Here is a 23,233-nt window from a genome sequence, read left to right as displayed (position 1 = left end):
ACACCGAGACTCCCCGCTAAGGGTGCTTACTTTAGTTTCGTGAGAACACCTCCAAAAAAACATAAAAGACCCTCGCTGTCAACTGGTCCCAACCCCGTAGATCCTGGTCATCACAGAGAAACCGCCGGCAGGGGTGGGTCACGAAGTGGTTGGTGCCACCCCAGTAGGGACACCAGCCTTAACGACACTCTTGGGATGAGTTCGGCAGCAGCAACCCTCGAGCGTGATCTCACAGTGCGGCTGGGGAAGGGACTTGAACCCTGGTGCGGGCTCCCCAGCCGGCCGGCCGGCTCCTCGGGCTCTGTGGGAGGGGGCACAGCCAGGCGCGCTCGGGGCCCGGAAACGCCTCCTACCTTGATCCGGCCACCGCTGAGCTCTTCGCTGAGTCTCAGCCTGGCATCGACCACTCGTTTTAAATCTCTCTGCAGTCGACGTCCAAAGTCCCTGAACATTGTGGAGCCTCCTGAGAGAACGACGTTCTAGAAGACACAAAGCAGAGGGTTTCCTTTGATGAAATCACCCGCCCACACTGTTCCGTTACCCGCCTCGCCGCTTCTGTGAGTAACACCCTTCAACCTATCTAAGAAGGTAAGAACCGAAGCAGAGCCCATGCTACCCCATGGCGTACATTCGTGGCGTTTGGCTCCCGTGTCATAAACTCCTTCTCTCCGCACTTTTCCTTAATCATAACCAAGCAAAGCCGTAAAGCAATTCTGCTCCACAAGCTCCCTCGACAACGAGAGAGCTTCACAAGGACCAAGAGGCTCAAACAATCTATAAACCCCCACACTGACTTGCTAGAATAATCTAAAGCCAAATTAACACTGGATCTTTAGCTATCTTGCCTTAATAATTACTGGGGTGGGGGAGTCTTTCAATTAATACTTGAAGCTTCCTGGAAGGGTGAGGCTGGGGAGAAAGGGTTCCCTAGGGGATCGTGCTGAGAAATGACACCCTGCTGCCCACTCCCCCCACCACTCTCAGATGCCCCTAAGCGGCCAGACAGAAGCCTGTGTGGGAGGGGGAGGGAGGGGGAAGGGGGAGGGAGGGGAGCTGTATTAAATCTCTTATCGGATGTTGATGAAAGACAAATACTGTGTTCTTTCGGGACACAGGATAATATTTACGACAATGAAGCAAGAATCAGGATAGCCTGACAACTTTTTTTTTTTTATTTATTTTTTTTTTTTTTTAAATTTTTTTTTTTCCAACGTTTATTTATTTTTGGGACAGAGAGAGACAGAGCATGAACGGGGGAGGGGCAGAGAGAGAGGGAGACACAGAATCGGAAACAGGCTCCAGGCTCTGAGCAGTCAGCACAGAGCCCGACGCGGGGCTCGAACTCACGGACCGCGAGATCGTGACCTGGCTGAAGTCGGACGCTTAACCGACTGCGCCACCCAGGCGCCCCGACCTGACAACTTTTTTACAGAAAGTATCACTTGAGAAAACTGTGTGCAAGAAAATAAAGTAATCCTTCCCGGAGCCAGAAGCCCCGCTTCAAGACCATCTGGTGACACTAAACATTAGACCTAACCCCGCTCTCCCCGAACGCCCTGAGTAACTGCAGGAACCCCCCACCCCCACCCAAGTCCTGTCTGAACGTAAATCCCTCACCACACGGAACAGAACGGGGAAGCAGACCTTCCTGTCACCAGTGACCTGGGTTACAGGTCAGCTGACATGACGGTAGAACATGCCCTTCCTGACACCTGCCATCCTCGTGCTGAACAGAGAGACCGCCCCTTCTCGCCAACGCCCACAACAGCCACCAGCACCCGCTTAGCCTCGGGGAGAGACACACAGGTGAGCTCAGAGATTGGAGGAGAAGGAGCAGGTGCACGAGAGGCCACCAGTGATCCTGTCCCCTTCCTGGGGATGTACGCCACCTCCACCCGAGCGTCCGCAGAGGGAAATGCCGCCTTCGCGACCTGTCCGCGGACTGCCCACCACCCCAACGCGGCCTGGGGTCGCTGGGCTGGACAGACTGCCAGAGGGGGCTCTCTGAGCAGGCCGTGGCCAGCGGGGGGGGGGGGGGGGGAGATGGGGGAGAGGGGGGAGGGCGGGCTGGGGGAAGCGTCGGTAAGCAGCCAGCAGTCGAGCTAACGTTTCCATCACGGTCAGAAGTCTCCGTCCACGGGGCGCCTGGGTGGCTCCGTCAGTTAAGCATCCAACTTCAGCCCAGGTCATGATCTCGTGGTCCGTGAGTTCGAGCCCCGCGTCGGGCTCTGTGCTGACAGCTCAGAGCCTGGAGCCTGTTTCGGATTCTGTGTCTCCCTCTTTCTCTGACCCTCCCCCATTCATGCTCTGTCTCTCTCTGTCTCAAAAATAAATAAACGTTAAAAAAAAATTTTTTTTTTTAATTTAAAAAAAAAAAAAAGAAGAAGAAGTCTCCGTCCGGCCCACTGACACCAGCCGATGGGGGCTGGCGAGGCCAGGAACCAGGGCTGACTCTGGGCTGAGATGCCCACGGCCTCCCTGGGGGGAGAAGCGCCGTGCAGCCCAGAGCCCTGAGCAAATGCGGGGCTGCCCCCCGCCCTGCGGCAGCCCCTTTCTGCTGGAAGGAAAGCAACGCTGCGCACCGCAGACCCCGGGGGAACCCCCCTCGGCCAGAATCTGCGAATACACACCAGACACAAGGAACCGGAAGGCCTTCTGCCGCCAGAAGCACCCCTCACGGCCGGTCCTCACCTGTGCACTTCAGTGTTCCCTGAGCACTGTGGCACGGTCCCCAGGGAGCCCAGACCGCGGCCTCTTCCGCCTCTACGGACGCCCCCACGAGAACCTTCTCGGGGCGCCCCTGCCCACACACGGAGAACCTTCTTGGGGCGCCCCTGCCCACACACAGAACCTTCTCGGGGCACCCCTGCCCACGTGGTGAACCTTCTAGGGGGCCCCCCTGCCCACACACAGAGAACCTTCTAGGGGCGCCCCTGCCCACACACGGAGAACCTTCTCGGGGTGCCCCTGCCCACACGGTGAACCTTCTGGGGGCGCCCCTGCCCACACGGTGAACCTTCTGGGGGCACTCCTGCCCACATGGTGAACCTTCTAGGGGCCCCCCTTGCCCACAGAGAACCTTCTCGGGGTGCCCCTGCCCACACAGTGAACCTTCTGGGGGCGCCCCTGCCCACACGGTGAACCTTCTAGGGGGCCCCCCCTGCCCACACACAGAGAACCTTCTCGGGGCGCCCCTGCCCACACACGGAACCTTCTCGGGGCACCCCTGCCCATGTGGTGAACCTTCTAGGGGGCCCCCCTGCCCACACACAGAGAACTTCTAGGGGCGCCCCTGCCCACACACAGAGAACCTTCTCGGGGTGCCCCTGTCCACACGGTGAACCTTCTACGGACACCCCTGCCCACACACGGAGACTGTGGGGCAAGCTGCACATCTAGATCTTTCAAGCAACATCTTGTCCCAGAACCAGCGTCATGAATAATCACTGTTATGCTCCATCACCTTGGGGAGAAATCTCCCAGAAACAACAAGAGAGAGTCTGGTTCCTGTCAGAGGCAGGGAGGAGGGGCATCCCCCACAGCTGCAGCTTCGGAAACACAGAGCTCGGGGTCACCCTGGGTCTGACGCTCATGCACGACAACACCCAAGGGTGAGACCTGCAGGAACCAGTCCTAGACAGACCACAGGGAAATCCTAAATGAAGTAAAACGAGGGGTTCTGACTCCATGTCCTTTCAGAGAGGTGTCATCACCTGGTGACACACACAAACTGCCTGTTTGCTGTTAAAGCTCACAACGCAGGAGGCCTGGGCGGCTCAGTCAGGTAAGCGCTGACTTTAGCTCAGGTCACGATCTCGCAGGTGGTGAGTTCGAGCCCCACGTCGGGTTCTGTGCTGACAGCCCAGACCCTGGAGCCTGCTTCAGATTCTGTGTCTCCCTCTCTCTGCCCCTCCCCTGCTCACACTCTGTCTCTCTCAAAAATAAACATTTAGAAAAAAAAAAATCACAACTCAGTGGGGCCCCTGCGTGGCACAGTCTTGGTGAAGCGGCTGACTCCTGATTTTGGCTCAGGTCATGATCTCATGGTTCTTGAGTTCGAGCCCCACATCAGGGTCTGTGTTGACAGTGTGAGGCCTGCTTGGGGATTCTCTCTCCCCTCTTCCCCTGCTCTGAATGAATGAATGAATGAATGAATGAATGGATGAATTATGACTCAAAAGTATTCTTGAGATTTTGGTCATCGTATCCTAGAACAAGCCTCAAATGGCAACTGATCCCACTTTCTAAATGCTGGTCAGAAAGGATACAAAAATGCTGACTCAAAGAGGCACATGCACCCCAATGTTTACAGCAGCGCTACTGACAACAGCCAAAGTATTAAGAGAGCCCAACTGTCCGTCAACAAACGAATGCATAAAGAAGATGTGAATGGAGCATCACTCGGCAATCAAAAAGAACGAAACCTTGCCACCTGCAACAATGTGGGTGGAATTGGAGGGTATTATGCCAAGCGAAGTAAGTCGGTCAGAGAAAGACAGATATCATATGTGGAACTTGAGAAAGCCAACAGATGAACATAGGGCAAGGGAAGGAAAAATAAGATACAGAGAGAGAGGCAGACCGTAAGAGACTCTCCAATACAGAGAACAAACTGAGGGTTGCTGGGGGTAGGGGGTTGGGAGGTGGGGAAGATGGGTGTCGGGCATGAGGAAGGACACTTGTTGGCATGAGCCCTGGGTGTTATTTGGAAGCGATGGATCCCTGGGTTCTACTCCTGAAGCCAAGACCACACCGTATGTAAACTAATTTGAGTTTAAATGAAAAAATAAATATAAATGCGGGTCAGACCAACCGACTATTTCCTGGAAAGAACTCAGCTTATACTGAGGAAGAATTAAGCAGGAGCTGGGGGAGGGACAAGGACCACGCCTGTGTGAAATCTGACATTCTGAAGCGTGCTTTTAACGAGGTGCTTTGTTTCTGCTATTGTTTTTCACTTACTTTTATTTCTTAAATCCCACCACACACAACTCTTTTAAAACCCTTCCAGGCTAAGACTACCACACAGCCTTGCTCCACGGCCGTGTCATGGCGTGCCCTGAGGGCTCCCGAGGAAGCCCGGGTCTGTCCATGGCTCCCCTCGGCCCACCTCAGTGTGGCCAACATGTTACAGTGGCCAGCTCCTTGAAAGTCCCAAGAAGCCCCTGTGAGCCTATTCTCCCCTTAAATGGCTGTCAAAAGATATGAACTGCTTTTAATTGAACACCCAACACGACCAACCAAGAATCTTCCGCTGACGAATCTCAAAACTGGGTGCTTGTTATTTTGAAAGATAACCTAACGGGTATATAGTGTATATTCATGCTTCTGAGTGATCTAAATTTTATTACTACGTCACAACAGATGGTCGGAAGGCTACCCGTGTGCTCGGTGTTCTCTTGGGATCCACCCAAGGGACTGTGCATCTGGGCTCCACACTCTCGGCACAGGCCGCTCTCGTAGAGGCGGCTGGAGAACATACTCTCGGCGAAGGTCTGAAGCGGCAGCTTCTCTTAGGTCTCTGTGTCAGGAAAGGCTGCACCTCTCAGGAAAACTCACTGGGTTGTGATCGCACGTCTCAGAGGCCCTGTGACTTCCACGACAGATTGAGGCCTCCCTCGTTCCTCTGGCTAATGGGCCTTTCGTGAATGGCGGGCTCTGCTCTGTCCTCGTCCTGCCCTGCCATGTTAGTCTGCTACCCTGTTTTCCCTGCCCAGACGCCTTTTACATTAGACGTATTTTCCCAACCGCCTCAAACTCTGCACGCTAAGGGTGGGCAGGTAGAGGGCAGAAGTTTCTAGGAGCCGACAAACAGGAAAGCTGAACACGTAAGAACCAGCTTCAGACAAAATAGCTCAATGAGACTGGAGCTTATGAAAGAATGCTTCGTCTTACTTTGGACTTCCTTCCTTCCTTCACTCCTTCCTTCGTCGCACAGCAGACCTCGACAGCCTGAAGTCTGCTGTAACCAACAGTCAACTTCCTACTCCCTTTCGTGCACTTGTTGTGACAGGCGCTAACGCAAAGACCTTGCGGAGCACCAAAGAGCAGAAAACGTAACCTGGGTGCTGGAAGTTCATTCACAGGCTTGAAGAAGATGTCTGAATCCCAAGAATCCAGAGATTCTCAAAGGGGCCTGTGATCTCAAAAAAAGTTAGGAAATGCAAAAAAGTGAAACTTTAAAATGCAACTTTCTGTCATTATTGTGGAAACTGACATTTTAAGAAGTTAATGTTTTGAACCTTCCAAAAGCATTTTAAAGTTGTTAATTTCATATTTTTCTCCAACAGGAGCTGTTTGTTTCTTCCATTAAAAAACAAAACAAAACATTCTGTGACTGAAACTTTGTGATCATTGAGAGATGCCCAGGAAGGTCACCGCACGGGGAAGCTGAAGGTGCACTGAAGTGGCAGTGATTTGGCTCTGGAAGCAGGGTCCCTGGACCACTGGTGGACCCCCCACCTCCAAGGTGCCCACTCACCACCGTTAATGAGAGCTATGTAACAGGCCCCTGAAAAAGAGTTGAGTCCTTTCAGGAGCAAGCGTCCATATCAGGAGAATCTATGAGGCAAGGTCACAACCCAATGACAGGTAAAAGACAAGACAACCCTCTTTTCTATTGCTTTGCTTATTATCTGGAATTAGGATGTCCTCATTGGGAAATAAACATGAGCTCAAAATCATGGTTTGGAGCTCCATCCACATAGTCATTATGTTCTGTCTAGATCAACCACAGTTAATATGGTCAAGAACAGTGAACTTTATTTTTTTATTTTTTTTTTTTATTTTTTTTTTCAACGTTTATTTATTTTGGGGACAGAGAGAGACAGAGCATGAACGGGGGAGGGGCAGAGAGAGAGGGAGACACAGAATCGGAAACAGGCTCCAGGCTCTGAGCCATCAGCCCAGAGCCCGACGCGGGGCTCGAACTCACGGACCGCGAGATCGTGACCTGGCTGAAGTCGGACGCTTAACCGACTGCGCCACCCAGGCGCCCCAAGAACAGTGAACTTTAAAACTATGCTACAGAGGGAATCCTGAAGAAAATATCGCACGAATAATGGCAAGATTTAAGATAGTTCTATCCATCAAGAACATTCTGGAGAAGCCAGAAAATTCATATTTTCAAATGCATAAGCTCAAAAGTAATCAGCAAATGACAGCAATGTGCAACAAGAAAGAGAATAAAAAAGCAGAACTGAAAAGACTAAATTAGGGCTGGTCTGGATCCAGGTTGTAATGAGATTTACTGAAGTAGAATATACTGTGTGTAAATGTGTATTTAACTTCACTGTAGGACTAGAAATGAAGAAAAGCAAGTCCCTGAACTAAGTCAATTAAGACACTAAAAGTGACAAGTGGTGAGATAAACCACCAATGGGTCCCCCCTGTGGACAAGATGGCTCTCACTGACCGCAGTTAAGTGGACAAGATGGCTCTCGTTGACCATGGCAAATGGATAGGTGGCTCTCACTGACCGCAGTTAAGTGGACAAGATGGCTCTCGTTGACCATGGCAAATGGATAGGTGGCTCTCACTGACCGCAGTTAAGTGGACAAGATGGCTCTCGTTGACCATGGCAAATGGATAGGTGGCTCTCACTGACCGCAGTTAAGTGGACAAGATGGCTCTCGTTGACCATGGCAAATGGATAGGTGGCTCTCACTGACCGCAGTTAAGTGGACAAGATGGCTCTCGTTGGCCATGGCAAACAGACAAGATGGTTCACATTGACCAAGCCAAGTGGACAAGATGGTTCTCACTGATGACGGTAAGTGGACAAGATGGTTCGTACTGACCATCACTGAGTGGACAAGATAGCTCTCACTGTCCATTGCAAGTGGACAAAATGGGTCTCAAAGACCACAGTCAATGGACAGGATGGCTCTCATTGATAAGGTGAACTAAGCATCACTTTGTGAGAATGTACTGGCTATACTGATTTCGCCCTGAATCCTTTCCCATTTCTTCCCTAGAACAGATCATCTCTATCTTGCAGATTATAAGGCTTCTTCTGTTGATTTTGTTGTGGCAGAAAAGAGATTAAATACAAAACAGTACTTGGTAAAACAAATTTGGATTGACATTAAATCCCTGGAGTGATGCCTGAACTTAACAGTGATTCCGTCTTCCTGACTAAGACATACAAAGGGATCTGGTGCACAGGGCTCTGTAATAATGTTAAAACATGTCAATCAAACTAGGTACTTAAAGGTATTGTAAGGAAATAGAAACTATCATCAGAAAATTTCAAATAGGCCAGTTTACACAACAGAACTCGAAGCTGGATTTCAGAAACAGAATTTGTAACATAAGCCATCATCATAAAATACATAAAAAATTTATGGGGCGCCTGGGTGGCTCAGTCGGTTAAGCGGCCGACTTAGGCTCAGGTCATGATCTCATGGTCCGTGAGTTCGGGCCCCATGTCAGGCTCTGTGCTGACAGCTCAGAGCCTGGAGCCTGTTTCAGACTCTGTGTCTCCCTCTCTCTGCCCCTTTCCCACTCACACTGTCTCTCTCTCAAAAATAAATCAATATTAAAAAAAATTTTTTAAATACATAAAAAATTTGGTAGATTACATCTAGAATGACCATTTATTTTTCAAATACATTTCTATTTACATTTCAACCAAGATAAGCACAGTAACCTAGCTTTTTTAAAAAAAATTTTAAAAATCAGTTAATGGCTATTTTAATACATTTAATCCTACTTTTTTAGAAAAGGCAAATATTAATTCAACAAGTTGACGTAATGGATTTTTTATTTGAAAAGAAAAAACTTATTTGAAAATAAGTAATTTCAAGGTGGCAAAAGTGGTACACCTTCATTCCGATTCACCTAACACTTTACCACATCTGCTCTATCATTTGCACTCAAAAACTCTCTCTCTACACACACACACACACACACACACACTTTTTAATCATTTGAGAGTAAATTACGTATACCATGGTCCTTTACTTCTAAATACTTAGGAATGTGTCTATTAAAAACCGGAATATTCTCTTACGTTACCACAGTACTACTGTCAACTTCATAAACTTACATGAATGCAAAACTTCTATCTAATCTATTATTCCTATTCCAATTTTGTCACTTGACCTATTAATAGTCTTTATAGCATTTCTATCCCTCCAGTCCCGGACCTGGTCTAGGGTTACTGCGATTATCTGTCATATCTCTGTAATGGATTTTTTAATTAAAAAATAATTCACCAGAGTTTGAACATGAATGTTCATTATGATACTTTAGAAGCACTGCAAGGTCTTGAGTTGCCTTCAGAGAAATAATACGTAAGATCCATTTTTCAGTCACACAATAATAAAAATGGCACTGAATATACGCGGTCAAATGATTTTAGACCAAGTTGCCAAGGACTTTAATAGGGAGAGAATGGTCTTTTTCAAGCAAGAAATGATGTTAGAAAAACTGACGCCCACAGGAGGACGTGAGCACTTGCTCATTACCGAACTTCACGTGCACAGAACTCACAATGGATCAGACTTAAACGTAAGAGCTAGAACTATGTAGAACCTCCAGAAGAATTCTGGCTTTTTCAATATTCATGGCTTTGGGGTAGGCAAAAATTTCTTTTGTAGCACATAAAAAAAGCATGATAAAAATGAGCTGGACTTCATAAAATGAAAAACTTTTGTTCTTCAAGGATACCACTAAGAGAGGCACGTGGCCGCCTCAGTCGGTGGAGCGTGCAACTCCTGATCTTGGGGTCGTGAGTTTGAGCCCCACACAGGGGTACAGATTACTTAAAAAAAATAAATTAAATTAAATTAATAAATACAACTAAGAAAATAAAAAGACAAGCCACAGAGTAGGAAAAAATATTTGCAATACATATATCTGACAAAGGACTTGTATCCAGCATATAAAAAGAACTCTTACAACTCAATAAGATAAACCAATAAAAAAAAAGTCAAACAATTCACACATTTCACAAAAGAAGATCTACAAACGACCAATAAGTCCATGAAAAGATAATCAACAGCACTTGTACTAGAATCATACGAAATCATACATTACACACCAAGTTCAGATTAACATATGAACGAATGAAACTTCTACATTGTCAGTGGAAGTGTAAACGACGGCACAACCACTTTGGGGACCATCTGGTAGTCTTTATAAAGTTAAACACAGTGCCTGGGTGGCTCAGTTGTTAAGCATCTGACTTTGGCTCAGGTCATGATCTCACAGTTCATGAGTTCGAGTCCCACAGCAGGTGGGCTCGAGTCCGGCTGCGGGTGAGCACGAGCCCAGGTGAGCCCCACTTCTCTCTCTCTCTCTCCCTCTCTCTCTCTCTCTCTGCCCCTCGCTCACTTGCCCCTCTCTCAATAAATAAATAAATAAAGTTAAACATACATTTATCATATGATAAAGCAATCACACTCCTGCGTAATTACCCAAGGAAAGAAAACATACATCCACACAGACTTGTACCCAAATGTGCAGAAGGTTTTGTGGCAGCCAGAAACTAGAAACAACCCAAATTATATCGGGGGGGGGGGGGGGGAGGGAGACACGCTGTAGTGTATCATACAGCAGGTGCTAATTGGGACAAAAGTTATGAACTACATTAACCTGCAACTTAAAAGCACGAACCGAGTAAAAGGAGCCAGAAACAGAGGACATGCTGGTAGGATTCCACTCACACTCGTCCCTGGGAAGTCCAATCGGATCTGCAGTGACAGAAAGGTCCATGCTCTCCAGCAGCTGGGGAGGGACAGGGACGGCCGGGGAGAGGACAGGGGACCTTGTACAGGTGACGGTCATGTTCTGTATTTTAACCGTGGTGTTGATTATACGGGTAGGTAAACCTGTCGAATCTCTTCAAACCATACTTAAAATGGGTTTATTTTACTGTAAGTAAATTAGATCTCCAAGTTGAATTTTTAAAAACAGGGCAACAGCACGTGATAGAGGAAGGCCACGGTGAACTGAGGACCCGCTGAACGGGCAGCCCCCTAGATGCACGGAGCAAGGAAGCCAGAGGGGGGCGATCCCACTCAGGAGGCCGGGTGTCTCTAACCCCTCACTGCCCTAATGTACTCCGCCCACATGAGGAAGGAGGCGTAGAGCCAAATCCAAGTTTATTAAACATGTAACTCCCAGGCGCTGCTGTGAACGGCAGAAACACGGGCTCTGTGGCCCAGGCCCCGAGCAAGCTCCAGGCCTCACCCCGGTTCCACGCCGTGCTCGGAATCGAGAAATTCTAATGTGACCCGGTAATCTCAAGAGACTTACAGAGGACCAACCCTGGATCTCAACCCGCTCGCCTACAAGTAACTGCCCACCCTGTCCTTCTGCCTCTGAACACACACCTGTCGTCCTCAACCCCCGCCTGGATGCCCCCCACTAGCAAGCACCTTCCTTCATGGAGACCCACGACAGAGGGGCCGGGCCGCAGGGGTAAGTGTGCAGTGCCCCGGCCAGGGCACTGGTCTCTCTCTCGTGTTCGGCTCCTGCCTAGGCTTCTGAGCACCGAGCTACCGGGGGCACGTCCACACGTATGCTCCACACACGCGTGACGGGATCAGCGGGTCCCGGAGCCCAGCAACGACTTGGGGTCGGTAACACTGCACACCCCTAACCAGAAGCTGCAGGCCCAAACTGGAGCCTTTACTCTGCCTGGCGACACTTCTAGGCTGCTGTTCTCGACTCTCTCATTCTAGCAGGCTGCACTTGTGCCTATGATACGGGTTTCCCTGGGACATGAACTCTACCTCCAGGCTAGAGAGGCGTCGCGTGGACACGGGAAGGCACCGCGTGGACACGGGAAGGCACCGCATGGACACGGGAAGGCGCCGCGTGGACACAGGAAGGCGCTGCGTGGACACAGGAAGGCCCCAAATGGACATAGGAAGGCTGCCGAGTGGTCATGGGAAGGCCCCCACGTGGACATGGGAAGGCTGCCGTGTAGACATGGGAAGGCTGCTGAGAACAGAGCTGCCTGGCAGGGGCGCCCCACTGATGCAGCCTCCGCTGCCCCTAGATGGCCGCAGCCTAACACCCACCCACAGCCCCCCCATGCCGACCCCGCTGTGATGCCTTCCCCGGCCACACTGCCTGCTGCCGGGTGGGACGGAGGGCACAGCTTTCAAAGGAAGACACACCAGCCGTTTACACTACACAACGCAGAAAGCCGGGCTCTGCACGACCCCCCACCCCACAGGAACAGGAGGCAAGAGCACGAAAACAGCATCCTAAAGGTAAACACACACTCGTGTGAGCGACCCTGTTTCCGGAGCAGGCAGTCCAGGCCCTTCCCAGTCTGAGCGCTGGCCCGTGCCCCCTCCACTGGAGCCAGAGCGACAGCCCCAGTGGGGCTCACGCTCTTCTCTGCTGGTTTTGAGACCAACAGGCAAATCATCTTCCCCTGAGGTCCGTACGGAAATCGAGGAAGGTAACACACGGGCAGCACGTGGCCTGGGGCCGGACCCAGGCACGGGCGCTCTCTCGCGGAGGCCTCACGACGCCGGTGGGACCGTACCCCCCGACACACACACTGGGGACTGAGCAGGGCAGGCCCGCCCACACTCTGCGTAGCGTCACTGGCACGGCGCACGGCCAGCGGTGGCTCCCCGGCGAACATCTGGGGCCGTGGGGGCAACAGTGAAGGATGTCGCTTTCCTCGGCTCTGGAACAAAGGGGGAAAGGGGAGGAAAAGACTCCAGCAAGTAATTCAGGAGCCACAAACAGGAGTGACCACTTCCACGGAGTTCCTGCACGGCGGTCCTCTCACGTCCCCCCAGCGCACAGGTTCTCCACCAGGGACGATGCGCACGCAGGGGGCACCCGGGACTGTCCGGAGACGTCTGCCAGGGTCAGGAACGGGAGGGTGGGACGCCCCCGGCACCCAGCGGTAGACTCCCACGGTCCCCGCAGGACGGGATTCTCTGGCCCAGCATCCCCGGCACCGAGACTAAGAGCCCCGCTCCCGTGTTAAGAAACCCAGAGAGACGTGCGCCCCTCTCGACCCCCAAAACAGCAGCCGCTGCAACGAGAAAGCAGAGGAAACTGGGAAAGACCCCTGGGAACTTTAACTTGAAGACGAGAAGAGGCCATCAGCGGGAGCCCACAGGGGCACGAGGCGCTGTCCACGGGGCCCGACGCGGAGCGGCACCTGGAACACTGCCGGCAGTCACGGGAGGGGCGTCCGCCGAGTTGCAGGCCCCGCACCTGGCCCGCAGCAGCGTCACTCGGGGACGCTACCGCCCCGCTGGCCCAGCCCGAGAGGACCCTGAGGCCCAGAGAGGTGGAGTAGCCCCCGCGGGGAGGGCTCGGACCCAGAGAGCGCACGGGCCATCCCTCCCTCCCGGGCCCCGCTGGACGGTCCCCAGCGCCCCACGCCCCCCACTGGGCCTGCTCCAGCCCTGGCACCCATCTGCACAAAAGCGCGAACGGAGCTCCCTACTGGGTCTTCCTTCTCAGGTCACACGGCGCCACTGCCCCAGCCTTCCTGCACACGGGGCTCCCCAGGACCCGGCGACCCTGCTCCGGAGAGGCCGCAAGATTTGATATCAGGCCTCTAACAACGTGCCCACCACACACAGCAGAGGACCACCCCATCGACGCAGGGTAAAGAAACTCTGAAGGGGAAATGGAGTCCTGCCCGGGGCGTGGCGGGAGGGGCGGGAGGGGCGGGAGGGGCGGGAGGGGCGGGCAACCAAGGTCAACCAACAGCATCTCCTAACAGCAGAGAACAACGGTGGCAGGAAAAGCACCACACCCACAGCAGCAGGAACTAGAGGAAAGCTCTGGCACTTTTCCGGCCCCTAGGGAGTTGGCAGATTCTTACAATCACCAACCAGGTTGTACGTTACAAAAAGGAAATCAAAACTTCAGTATTTCCCTAACTAACCCAGGAAAACCTTTCTCAACATTCAACTACAAAAATACACCCTTCCCGTCACCCCAGGCACAATTTGAATGGAAAAAGCTCTTTTATAAAGAGACCAGAAGGCCCACCCGCCGCACCAGCAGCCCCTGGGCCGTCCACACTGTCCACAGGCAGGGCCTGTGTCGCCCCGAAGATGCCAGAGATGAACCACACGAGGAGCCACAAGGTGCCACCGCAAGGCTGGTCCTCGGCCCCTCGGCCAGGCCCCCCGTGCCACACCATTCCTCCGCGGGACCGCATCCTTCTTGCCGACATGTCACCCACTCTGCTCTGAGAAATGGCTCCCGACACGTGTCGGGCAGGACTCCTGACGACAGGCCAGACGCGAGATGCTGGCCAGGGGAGGCGGGGAGCCACCAGCCGGCCGGGTGCAAACAGGACCCGTCTCCTAACTGGCGTTACGAGAGAGGTACAGTGTTACCCAGACTTACTATTTTCAACCCAAGTGAGTGCCCAGAGAGCCATCCTGACATTTATGTCTCGCTCACAGGCATCATCTGTTTGGTTTAGTGCTTCTTTCGCTTTCAGAGCGAGAGAAAAACAGACAGAAAAAGAGAAATCACTGAAATGACCGATAAATATATTCTCGCCATCTCATTTCAGAGTGAAGCAACAGCACCCATTACAATGAATCTGTGCCTCAGAAACACCAACATTTACCTCAAGGATCTGTAACCAATTCCCACTTGGAAGAGTGAGTAAACGGTGTTCTAAGGGCACCAAAAGTAATAAAACTTTAATATTCTAAAGTCAAACCCCTTATAGAAAAGAAACAGACCCATGGAACAAATTATCATAACACACGAGCAGGGACAGAAGGCTCACAGCCGAGCACCAAACACAGAGAAAGCATCTTAATGTGCCCTAATTATCTAATACTGTATTCGAAGTTACAAAAGAAACAGTGTAGACCACTACTCTCACTGTAAAGCAGTCAACAGGACCTCTTAAAATACAATTTTGAATTTGTATAAGCGTTTTTTTAATGTTTATTTATTTTTGAGAGGGAGACAGAGACAGAGTGCGAGCAGGGGAGGGGCAGAGCGAGAGGGAGACACAGAATCCGAAGCAGGTTCCAGGTTCCGAGCTGCCAGCACAGAGCCCAACGCGGGGCTCGAACCCATGAACCGTGAGATCATGACCTGAGCCGAAGCCGGACGCTCAACTGACTGAGCCACAAATACGATTTTGAACTTAATGTTTCCTTTAACAGTTAAATATTTACTGAGCCTACTTCTCTGAGTACTTTTTTCACTAAGACTCTAGATTTGGTCTTAATTGAGCCTAAACTCCTTAGGAGTGCACACCAAACCCCTCTGATCTCACCCCAGTGTCTGCCCTGCCTCCTCGTGGTCACGCCCACACGGCCTCCGCAGCTCTGTGATCTTCCCTGCCTCCACACAGCGGGACCTGTGCCAGAACCTCAACGCGCCTCCCTCCGGGTCCGGCAGCACCCCCTTCCCTGCCTCGGAGCTCCCCAAGCTCGATGTACTCTTGTGCATTCGCCCGGCAACATTTACTGAGAGCCCGCCGTGGTCAGTGCTGAACCTGACAGGTCAAAACGGAGAAGACACCGGCCATACACACGGAGGAAAGTAACAGGCACGGCAGAGGGAGGTGGTGCACAGGACACACAAGGCAAGGACGTTTAAGGGACAGGGCGGAGACGTGATTTTTAGCAGGCCAGTCAGGAAGTCTCGTTAGAAGAGACCATTTAAGAGAGGACTTGAAGGCACCAAAGAAGTGAGTCAAGTAGATAACCTGCAAGAATTTCCCAGGCTGAAGGGGCAGCAGGTACAAAGGCCCTGTGGTAGAAATGTGCTTGGCGTGTTTGTGAAACAGCAAGGAAGGAAAGGAGGAGTCCAGAGTGAGGCAAGGCAGACAGGAGGAGCGTGATGTGAGCTCCTAAATTAACGGGCCAGGTCACCTGGAGCCGTGCAGCCCTTCCAGGGCCAGCAGCTTGGACCCCGAGTGAGCTGGGAAGGCTCTGGAGGGTTTTTCTCGCAGGGCCTGATCTGAGATGTCAACAGTATCACTCTGGCCACTGCGTTGACACTGAAGTCAGAAGGGAGACCAGTTAAGGATACTATTCTAGTTGCACTGGCGAGAAACGACGGTGGCTTGACCTGGGGCAGCAGCGGACGCGGCAGTGAGAGACGCTTCCACGCACCTTTTGAGAACAAAACCAGCAGAACCTGATGACGGGGTGAATGTGCAGTTGAGAGAAAAAAGGAACCAAGAAGCCGATTTCCAGAGTTTCTGGCCTAAAAACTAACTGAAAGGCTGGAGCTGCCGCTAACTATGGTGAAACAGGTCTGCGGGGCCAGATGGGGCGCTCTGCTCAGGGCACCTGGAGTCCGAGGGTCTGCCAGACGCCCGTGGACATGGGAGAGGACCTGGTCTGGGATGCAGGCACCGAGCGTGGAGTCATCGGAGAATAAGCAGTGACGAAGGCAGCTGACAGACACAGAAGGGGAGGGTCCAGGACCGCCCCCCATTCTACCCCGCACAGGAAGCAGTGGGTGGCGAGGCAGAAGGGGGTGGGCCACAGAAGGGGAGGGTCCAGGACCCCCCCCATCCTACCCTGCACAGGAAGCAGTAGGTGGCGAGGCAGAAGGGGGTGGGCCACAGAAGGGGAGGGTCCAGGACCCCTCCCATCCTACCCCGCACAGGAAGCAGTGGGTGGAGAGGCAGAAGGGGGAGGGCCACAGAAGGGGAGGGTCCAGGACCCCAGCCCCCCATCCTACCCTGCACAGGAAGCAGTAGGTGGCGAGGCAGAAGGGGGTGGGCCACAGAAGGGGAGGGTCCAGGACCCCCCCCCCATCCTACCCTGCACAGGAAGCAGTAGGTGGCGAGGCAGAAGGGGGTGGGCCACAGAAGGGGAGGGTCCAGGACCCCCCCCCCCATCCTACCCTGCACAGGAAGCAGTAGGTGGCGAGGCAGAAGGGGGTGGGCCACAGAAGGGGAGGGTCCAGGACCCCCCCCATCCTACCCCGCACAAGAAGCAGTGGGTGGAGAGGCAGAAGGGGGAGGGCCACAGAAGGGGAGGGTCCAGGACCCCAGCCCCCCGCCCCCTGCACAGGGTCAGCACGGGGAAAGCCACGAGGGTGAGGTTCTGTCTGGAGGTACCAAAGTGAGAAGGTGAGGACAAGTGCACAGAAAAGCTGCACAGGACTTCTGTCAAGGAGAGCGGAGAAAGGAAAGGTGGGCGGACAGAAGCGGGGTGCAGAGGGCCTCTTAAGACAGCTTTGAGAAGTAACGGCCTGTTCTAGGCTGACTGTTACTGGACGCCATAGCGAGGGGGGACCGCAAGAGTGACGATCAGGCGGAGGCGTCCTCAGGTGTCCAGGGAGGGCGGCTGCAGGTAAGAGTGGGAGGGGCTGCTAGGGCAGGAGGTCTGGACCTCGGTGAGCCACGCACCCCTCCCCACAATAATGTTGTTGTGTCGTTTGTTCTTTAGAGGGAGAGAGAGTAAGAGAGAGCGTGAGCAGGGGAGAGGGGCAAAGGGAGACGGAGAATCCCCAGCAGGTTCCACGCTCAGCTCGGGGTCCAACCCAGGGTTTGATCCCACGACCCTGGGATCATGACCTGAGCCGAAACCAAGAGTCGTACGCTCAACCGACTGAGCCACCCAGGCGCCCCCATGATAATATTCTTAAAGGCATAAAATGTGCAGGATTACAAAGGAAACCAATTGGGCTGAAACACAATTATCAAAACTCAAAACTATCAAGAGAGCTCTGCAACGTGTGGCAGGAACTCCTGTCTACCGCTGCGCAACCAGAGCCGCAGGTCTTTGGAAGGTGCGCATGAAACAGCAGGTCACGGAACCCACCACCACCACAGGAACGTGGCAGGAAGCCCTCCTGGATCCGACTGGCGATGACGCCACGGGCACTCCGCCTGGTTCACGACAGCGTCTCCTTCTGGTTGCTGAGTCACGCCTTCACTGCTCTTCCTCTCACACTGCACTTCTACTTCCGAAAACCCCGATGGCTCCACCCCCGAAGTATGGCTGAAACCCGACCACTCCCCACGACCCCCATGACTGTGTCCTGCTGGGTGCCGAGGGAACCTCCCAGCTGGTTCCTGACTTCAGTCCTGACCCCTGTCCCCCGCTTCCAACATGGCAGTCATGACCATCAAGTTACAACATGGCTTGTCGTGTCACTGCCATGCCCAAACCCCTCCGATGGCTTCTCAGCTCTCTCAGGGCCTAAGACAAAGCCCTCCCTACACTTCGCAAGACCCAGGCTGCTAGGCAGGTTGTGCGCTGCATAATTCCAGGGCGGCCACTGACTGAGACCGGGGGTTGGCAACTCCTTCCGGGGGCCAAGACTGGGCCACCGACTCTTCTGGTACAACCTATGAGCGGAGAATCGCCTTCACATCCCTAAAAGGTTGGGGGGAAGGAAACAAAAGACTTCACAACACATGGAAATCGCAAGTCAGGGCCCCCACGGCACCCACCCCCTAGTGGAGACTAAATCCTCATTCCCCAGCTATTGCCAGGCCTTCCTCCTTAGCACGTATGCATTTTACCCGTTTGTTTATTTTTGTCGAATGCCCCACAAGAGTGTAACCAGCATGATGGCAGGGAATTTCTTCCTGTTTCGGTCACAGCTGACCCCGCAGCGCCCAGAACAATGACCGGCACATAGCAGCTGCCGGTAAGTACTGCTCAACGAACGGGTCCTGGGTCGGAGCCCCCACCGTCAGCTCCGCTCTGGGGACACCTTCCCAACCAGGGCCTCCTGCAGGCCCACGCAGGATTTCAACTGGAAATCCAGGAGCGATCCCAGACCCGGTGACCCAGACGGGCACTGCCGCCAGGCAGCACAAACCCTCCCGTCAGAACCGGCCTGCTCAGAAAGGTTCACCGGCGACCCACCACCCGGAATGTCAGACTACGTCCTGGGAAGAAAGATCCTGACCTAAGCCACAAAAGTATCAAAAGCTTAATGCAAGAAATGAGTCAGATACTGACAAAAACAAAGGATGGAGCATTAGGTCACATTAAAAATAATGTTTTGGGGGGCGCTGGCATGGCTCCGTCATTGAGTGTCAGACTCTTGCTTTCAGCTCAGGTCGTGATCTCACGGTTGTGGGATCGAGCCCCGTGTCTGGGCTTGGGATTCTCTCTCTCTCCTTCTGTCTCTGCCCCTCCCTCACTCACGCGTGCTCTCTCTAAAAAAAAAAAATAAATAATAATAATAATAATAATAATAATAATAATGTTTTTAAAGAAGGTTAAGAAAATGTTCACAACATTATGCACAGGATACAAAATATAAAGGCAGCATAATATATCTATCTATTCACATTTCAAAGACATAAAAAGGAAAGGTAGTCAAAGCGATAAGCAATGATTACAGAGAAATGACTCGTTTTATTTTTTTAATATAATTTATTGTCACATTGGTTTCCATACAACACCCAGTGCTCACCCCAACAGGTGCCCTCTTCAATGTCCATCACTCATTTTCCCTTCTCCCTCACCCCCCATCAACCCTCGTTTGTTCTCTGTATTTAAGAGCCTCTTATGGTTTGCCTCCCTCCCTCTCTGTTTGTAACTTTTTTTCCCTTCCCCTCTCCCATGGTCTTCGGTTAAGTTTCTCAAGATCCACGTATGAGTGAAAACATATGACATCTGTCTTTCTTTAACTTATTTCACTTAGCATTAATACCCTCCAGTTCCATCCACGTTGCTACAAATGGCCAGATTTCATTCTTTCTCCTTGCCAAGTAGTATTCCATTATATATACAAACCACATGTTCTTTATCCATTCCTCAGTTGATGGACATTTACACTCTTTCCATAATTGGGCTATTGTTGAAAGTCCTGCTATAAACATTGGGATACAAGTGCCCCTATGCATCAACACTCCTGTATCCCTTGGGTAAATTCCTAGCAGTGCTATTGCTGGGTCATAGGGTAGATCTATTTTTAATTTTTTGAGGAACCTCCACACTGTTTTCCACAGCAGCTGCACTGGTTTGCATTCGCACCAATAGTGCAAGAGGGTTCCCATTTCTCCACATCCTCGCCAGCATCTACAGTCTCCCGATTTGTTCATTTTAGCCACTCTGACCGGCGTGAGGTGCTATCTCAGTGTGGTTTTGATTTGCATTTCCCTGATGAGGAGTGACGTTGAGCATCTTTTCATGTGCCCGTTGGCCATCTAGATGTCTTCTCTGGAAAAGTGTCTAATCGTGTCTTCTGCCCAATTCTTTCTGGATTATTTGTTTTTCGATTGTGGAGTTTGGTGAGTCCTTTACAGATTTTGGATACTAGTCCTTTATCCGTTATGTCATTTGCAAATATCTTTTCCCATCTGTCAGTTGCCTTTCAGTTTTGCTGATTGTTTCCTTTGTGGTGCAGAAGCTTTTTACCTTCATGAGGTCCCAATAGTTCATTTTTGCTTTTAATTCCCTTGCCTTTGGAGATGTGTTGAGTAAGAAATTGCTGCAGCCGAGGTCAGAGAGGTTTTTTCCTGCTTTCTCCTCTAGGGTTTTAATGGTTTCCTGTCTCACATCCAGGTCCTTTATCCATTTTGAGTTTATTTTTGTGTATAATGTAAGAAAGTGGTCTAGTTTCATTCTTCTGCAGGTTGCTGTCCAGTTCTCCCAGCACCATGTGTTAAAGAGGCTGTCTTTTTTCCATTGGATCCTCTTTCCTGCTTTGTCAAAGATTAGATGGCTGTACATTTGTGGGCCCAATTCTGGAGTCTCTGTTCCATTGGTCTATGTGTCTGTTTTTGTGCCAATACCATACTGTCTTGATGATTACAGCTTTGTAGTAGAGGCTGAAGTCTGGGATTGTGATGCCTCCTGCTTTGGTTTTCTTCTTCAAAATTACTTTGGCTATTCGGGGCCTTTTGTGGTTCCATACAAATTTTAGGATTGCTTGTTCTAGCTTCGAGAAGAATGCTGGTGCAATTTTGATTGGGATGGCACTGAATGTGTAGATAGCTTTGGGTAGTATTGACATTTTAACAATATTTATTCTTCCAATCCATGAGCACGGAATGTTTTTCCATTTCTTTGAATCTTCTTCAATTTCCTTCATAAGCTTTCTATAGTTTTCAGCATACAGATCTTTTACACCTTTGGTTAGGTTTATTCCTAGGTATTTTATGGTTCTTGGTACTACTGTAAATGAGATCAGTTTCTTTATTTCTCTTTCTGTTGCTTCATTATTGGTATATAAAAATGCAACCGATTTCTGTACATTGATTTTGTACCCTGCAACTTTGCTGAATTCATGTATCAGTTCTAGAAGACTTTTGGTGGAGTCTGTTGGGTTTTCCATGCAGAGTATAATGTCATCTGCAAAAAGTGGAAGTTTGACTTCTTTGCCAATTTTGATGCCTTTTCTTTCATTTTATCGTGTGATTGCTGATGCTAGGATTTCCAACACTATGGTAAACAACAGTGGTGACAGTGGGCATCCCTATTGTGTTGACTTGTTCTCCTTATTGAAGATTTTGGTATTTTTCAAACTTTCTAAATGCATGTTAAGTTGGAAATCATAATCTCTGTTCATCTACAGAGTGTAAATTTTCTAGACTGAAGTTGTACGCACGACGCAGGCTCGACTTGCTAAATGGCCACGAATCCTAGCTGCACAGCACGCCTCTCACTCAAGGTGACCGCACGATCCATTTATTCAGCTCACTGTGTTGCCTGGATTTTTCAGGAGCCCTCAGCAGTCATAATAATGCCTTACCTGGCCGCATAAATGTTTGTTTCATGATGTCAAATAGAAGTCTCGATTACACAATACCTCTAAAAACAGAAAGGCCCTGTCTTTATGCTAGGAAAGGCCACTGCAGCACGTGCCATTGTGACACTGCACGTAACCGGTTAGCCACCTGAAGCCTCAGTCAGAAAGACGGAAATACGGTATGTATTACCAGTAAGTTCCGTTAATTAATACCTAATATGGCATTAACAATGACAAAGTTATGGGGCTCCTGGGAGGCTCAGTCGGTTGAGCATCCGACTCTGGCTCAGGTCATGATCTCGTGGTTCACGGGTTTGAGCCCCACATCGGGCTTTGTGCTGACAGCTCAGAGCCTGGAGCCTGCTTCACAGTCTGTGTCTCCCTCTCTCTCTCTGCCCCTCCCCTCTCACGCTCTGTGTCTGTCAAAAATGAATGTTTAAAAAAATAATAAAATTGGGGCGCCTGGGTGGCTCAGTCGGTTGAGCGTCCGACTTCAGCTCAGGTCACGATCTCGCGGTCCGAGAGTTCGAGCCCCGCGTCGGGCTCTGGGCTGTTGGCTCAGAGCCTGGAGCCTGCTTCCAATTCTGTGTCTCCCTCTCTCTCTGCCCCTCCCCTGTTCATGCTCTGTCTCTCTCTGTCTCAAAAATAAATAAACGTTAAAAAAAAAAATTTTTTTTAATTAAAATATTAAATAAATAAATAAAATAAGATAAAATAAAATAATAAAATAAAATAAAATAAAATAAAATAAAAAATAAAACATGACAAAAACTCCCATTTCTGTCATGCTAGCAGATTCTGTGCTAGAGACTCTAATCTCATCTTAACTCAGTTTGACAGACATACACTGCCACCTACCCACCATCCTGTGTAACTTTAACCCACGTTCCTGGTTTATTGGGTTTGCTGCAGCACAAAGTAAAATGCTCCCAGGGGAGTCTCCGCCCGGCCACTCACCGCAGGTGAGAAAACTCCGTCAGAAGCTCCTGGGAACGACCCATACACTGTACTCTTGAAAGGCTGGCCCTCTTTAGGGACAAGAGCTTCTGGACTCAGATGGAACCCAGAGACTGCAATCCCAGCAAAGTCTGAACAAGCCTGTTTGTGAAATATGGAAATAAGGCCTGCAGGATGCCCCCCAGTGTCCTCGAGAAAATCCAAGTGCCTCTCTGGGGTTGGCTCTAAACAGCTGCCTGATCTGGGGGACGAAACAGCTAATAGCAAACGTCTCATAAGAGTGCACATCCTCTCTCCCCCTTGTGGGCCCTCTATTCCCTGCGGGTGCTGTCATCTGGCCTCTGCCCAGCTCCTCCCAGCCTCTTCTCTGAGAGCCCGACGGCCACCTCTCCACCTTCATCGGCATCACCTGACCAGGCTGATAACAGCTGTCTTCCCTTGCCTTCCACGGTTTTCTTTTTTGAGAGAAAGAGAGAGAACGCACATGTGCACGCACAGAGAGAGACAGAGAGACAGAGAGACAGAGAAAGAGAGAGGGAATCCCCAGCAGGCTGCACACTGGCAGCACACAGCCCGACACGGGGCTGGATCCCACCAACCGTGAGATCATGACCTGAGCCGCTCAGGCACC

General features: G+C 51.1%; 1 protein-coding gene across 5 annotated transcripts in view; it reads right to left on the bottom strand.

Annotated features, from left to right (window-relative positions):
* The window catches only part of ACTR3B (actin related protein 3B), an 89,351-nt gene that overhangs the window by 1,980 nt on the left and 64,138 nt on the right, over positions 1 to 23,233 (bottom strand). For all 5 annotated transcript variants that reach the window (XM_030308878.1, XM_030308874.1, XM_030308876.1 and 2 more), the window contains one exon: positions 354 to 479. In XM_030308878.1, coding sequence (XP_030164738.1) covers positions 354 to 479 — 126 coding nt within the window. The remainder of the gene's footprint in view (positions 1 to 353; positions 480 to 23,233) is intronic.

The sequence above is a fragment of the Lynx canadensis genome, chromosome A2 (assembly GCF_007474595.2).
Source record: "Lynx canadensis isolate LIC74 chromosome A2, mLynCan4.pri.v2, whole genome shotgun sequence".
In the NCBI taxonomy this organism is placed as follows: Eukaryota; Metazoa; Chordata; class Mammalia; order Carnivora; family Felidae; genus Lynx; species Lynx canadensis.
Note: the sequence above shows the minus strand (reverse complement) of the source record. Positions and strands in the feature narration are given on the sequence as shown.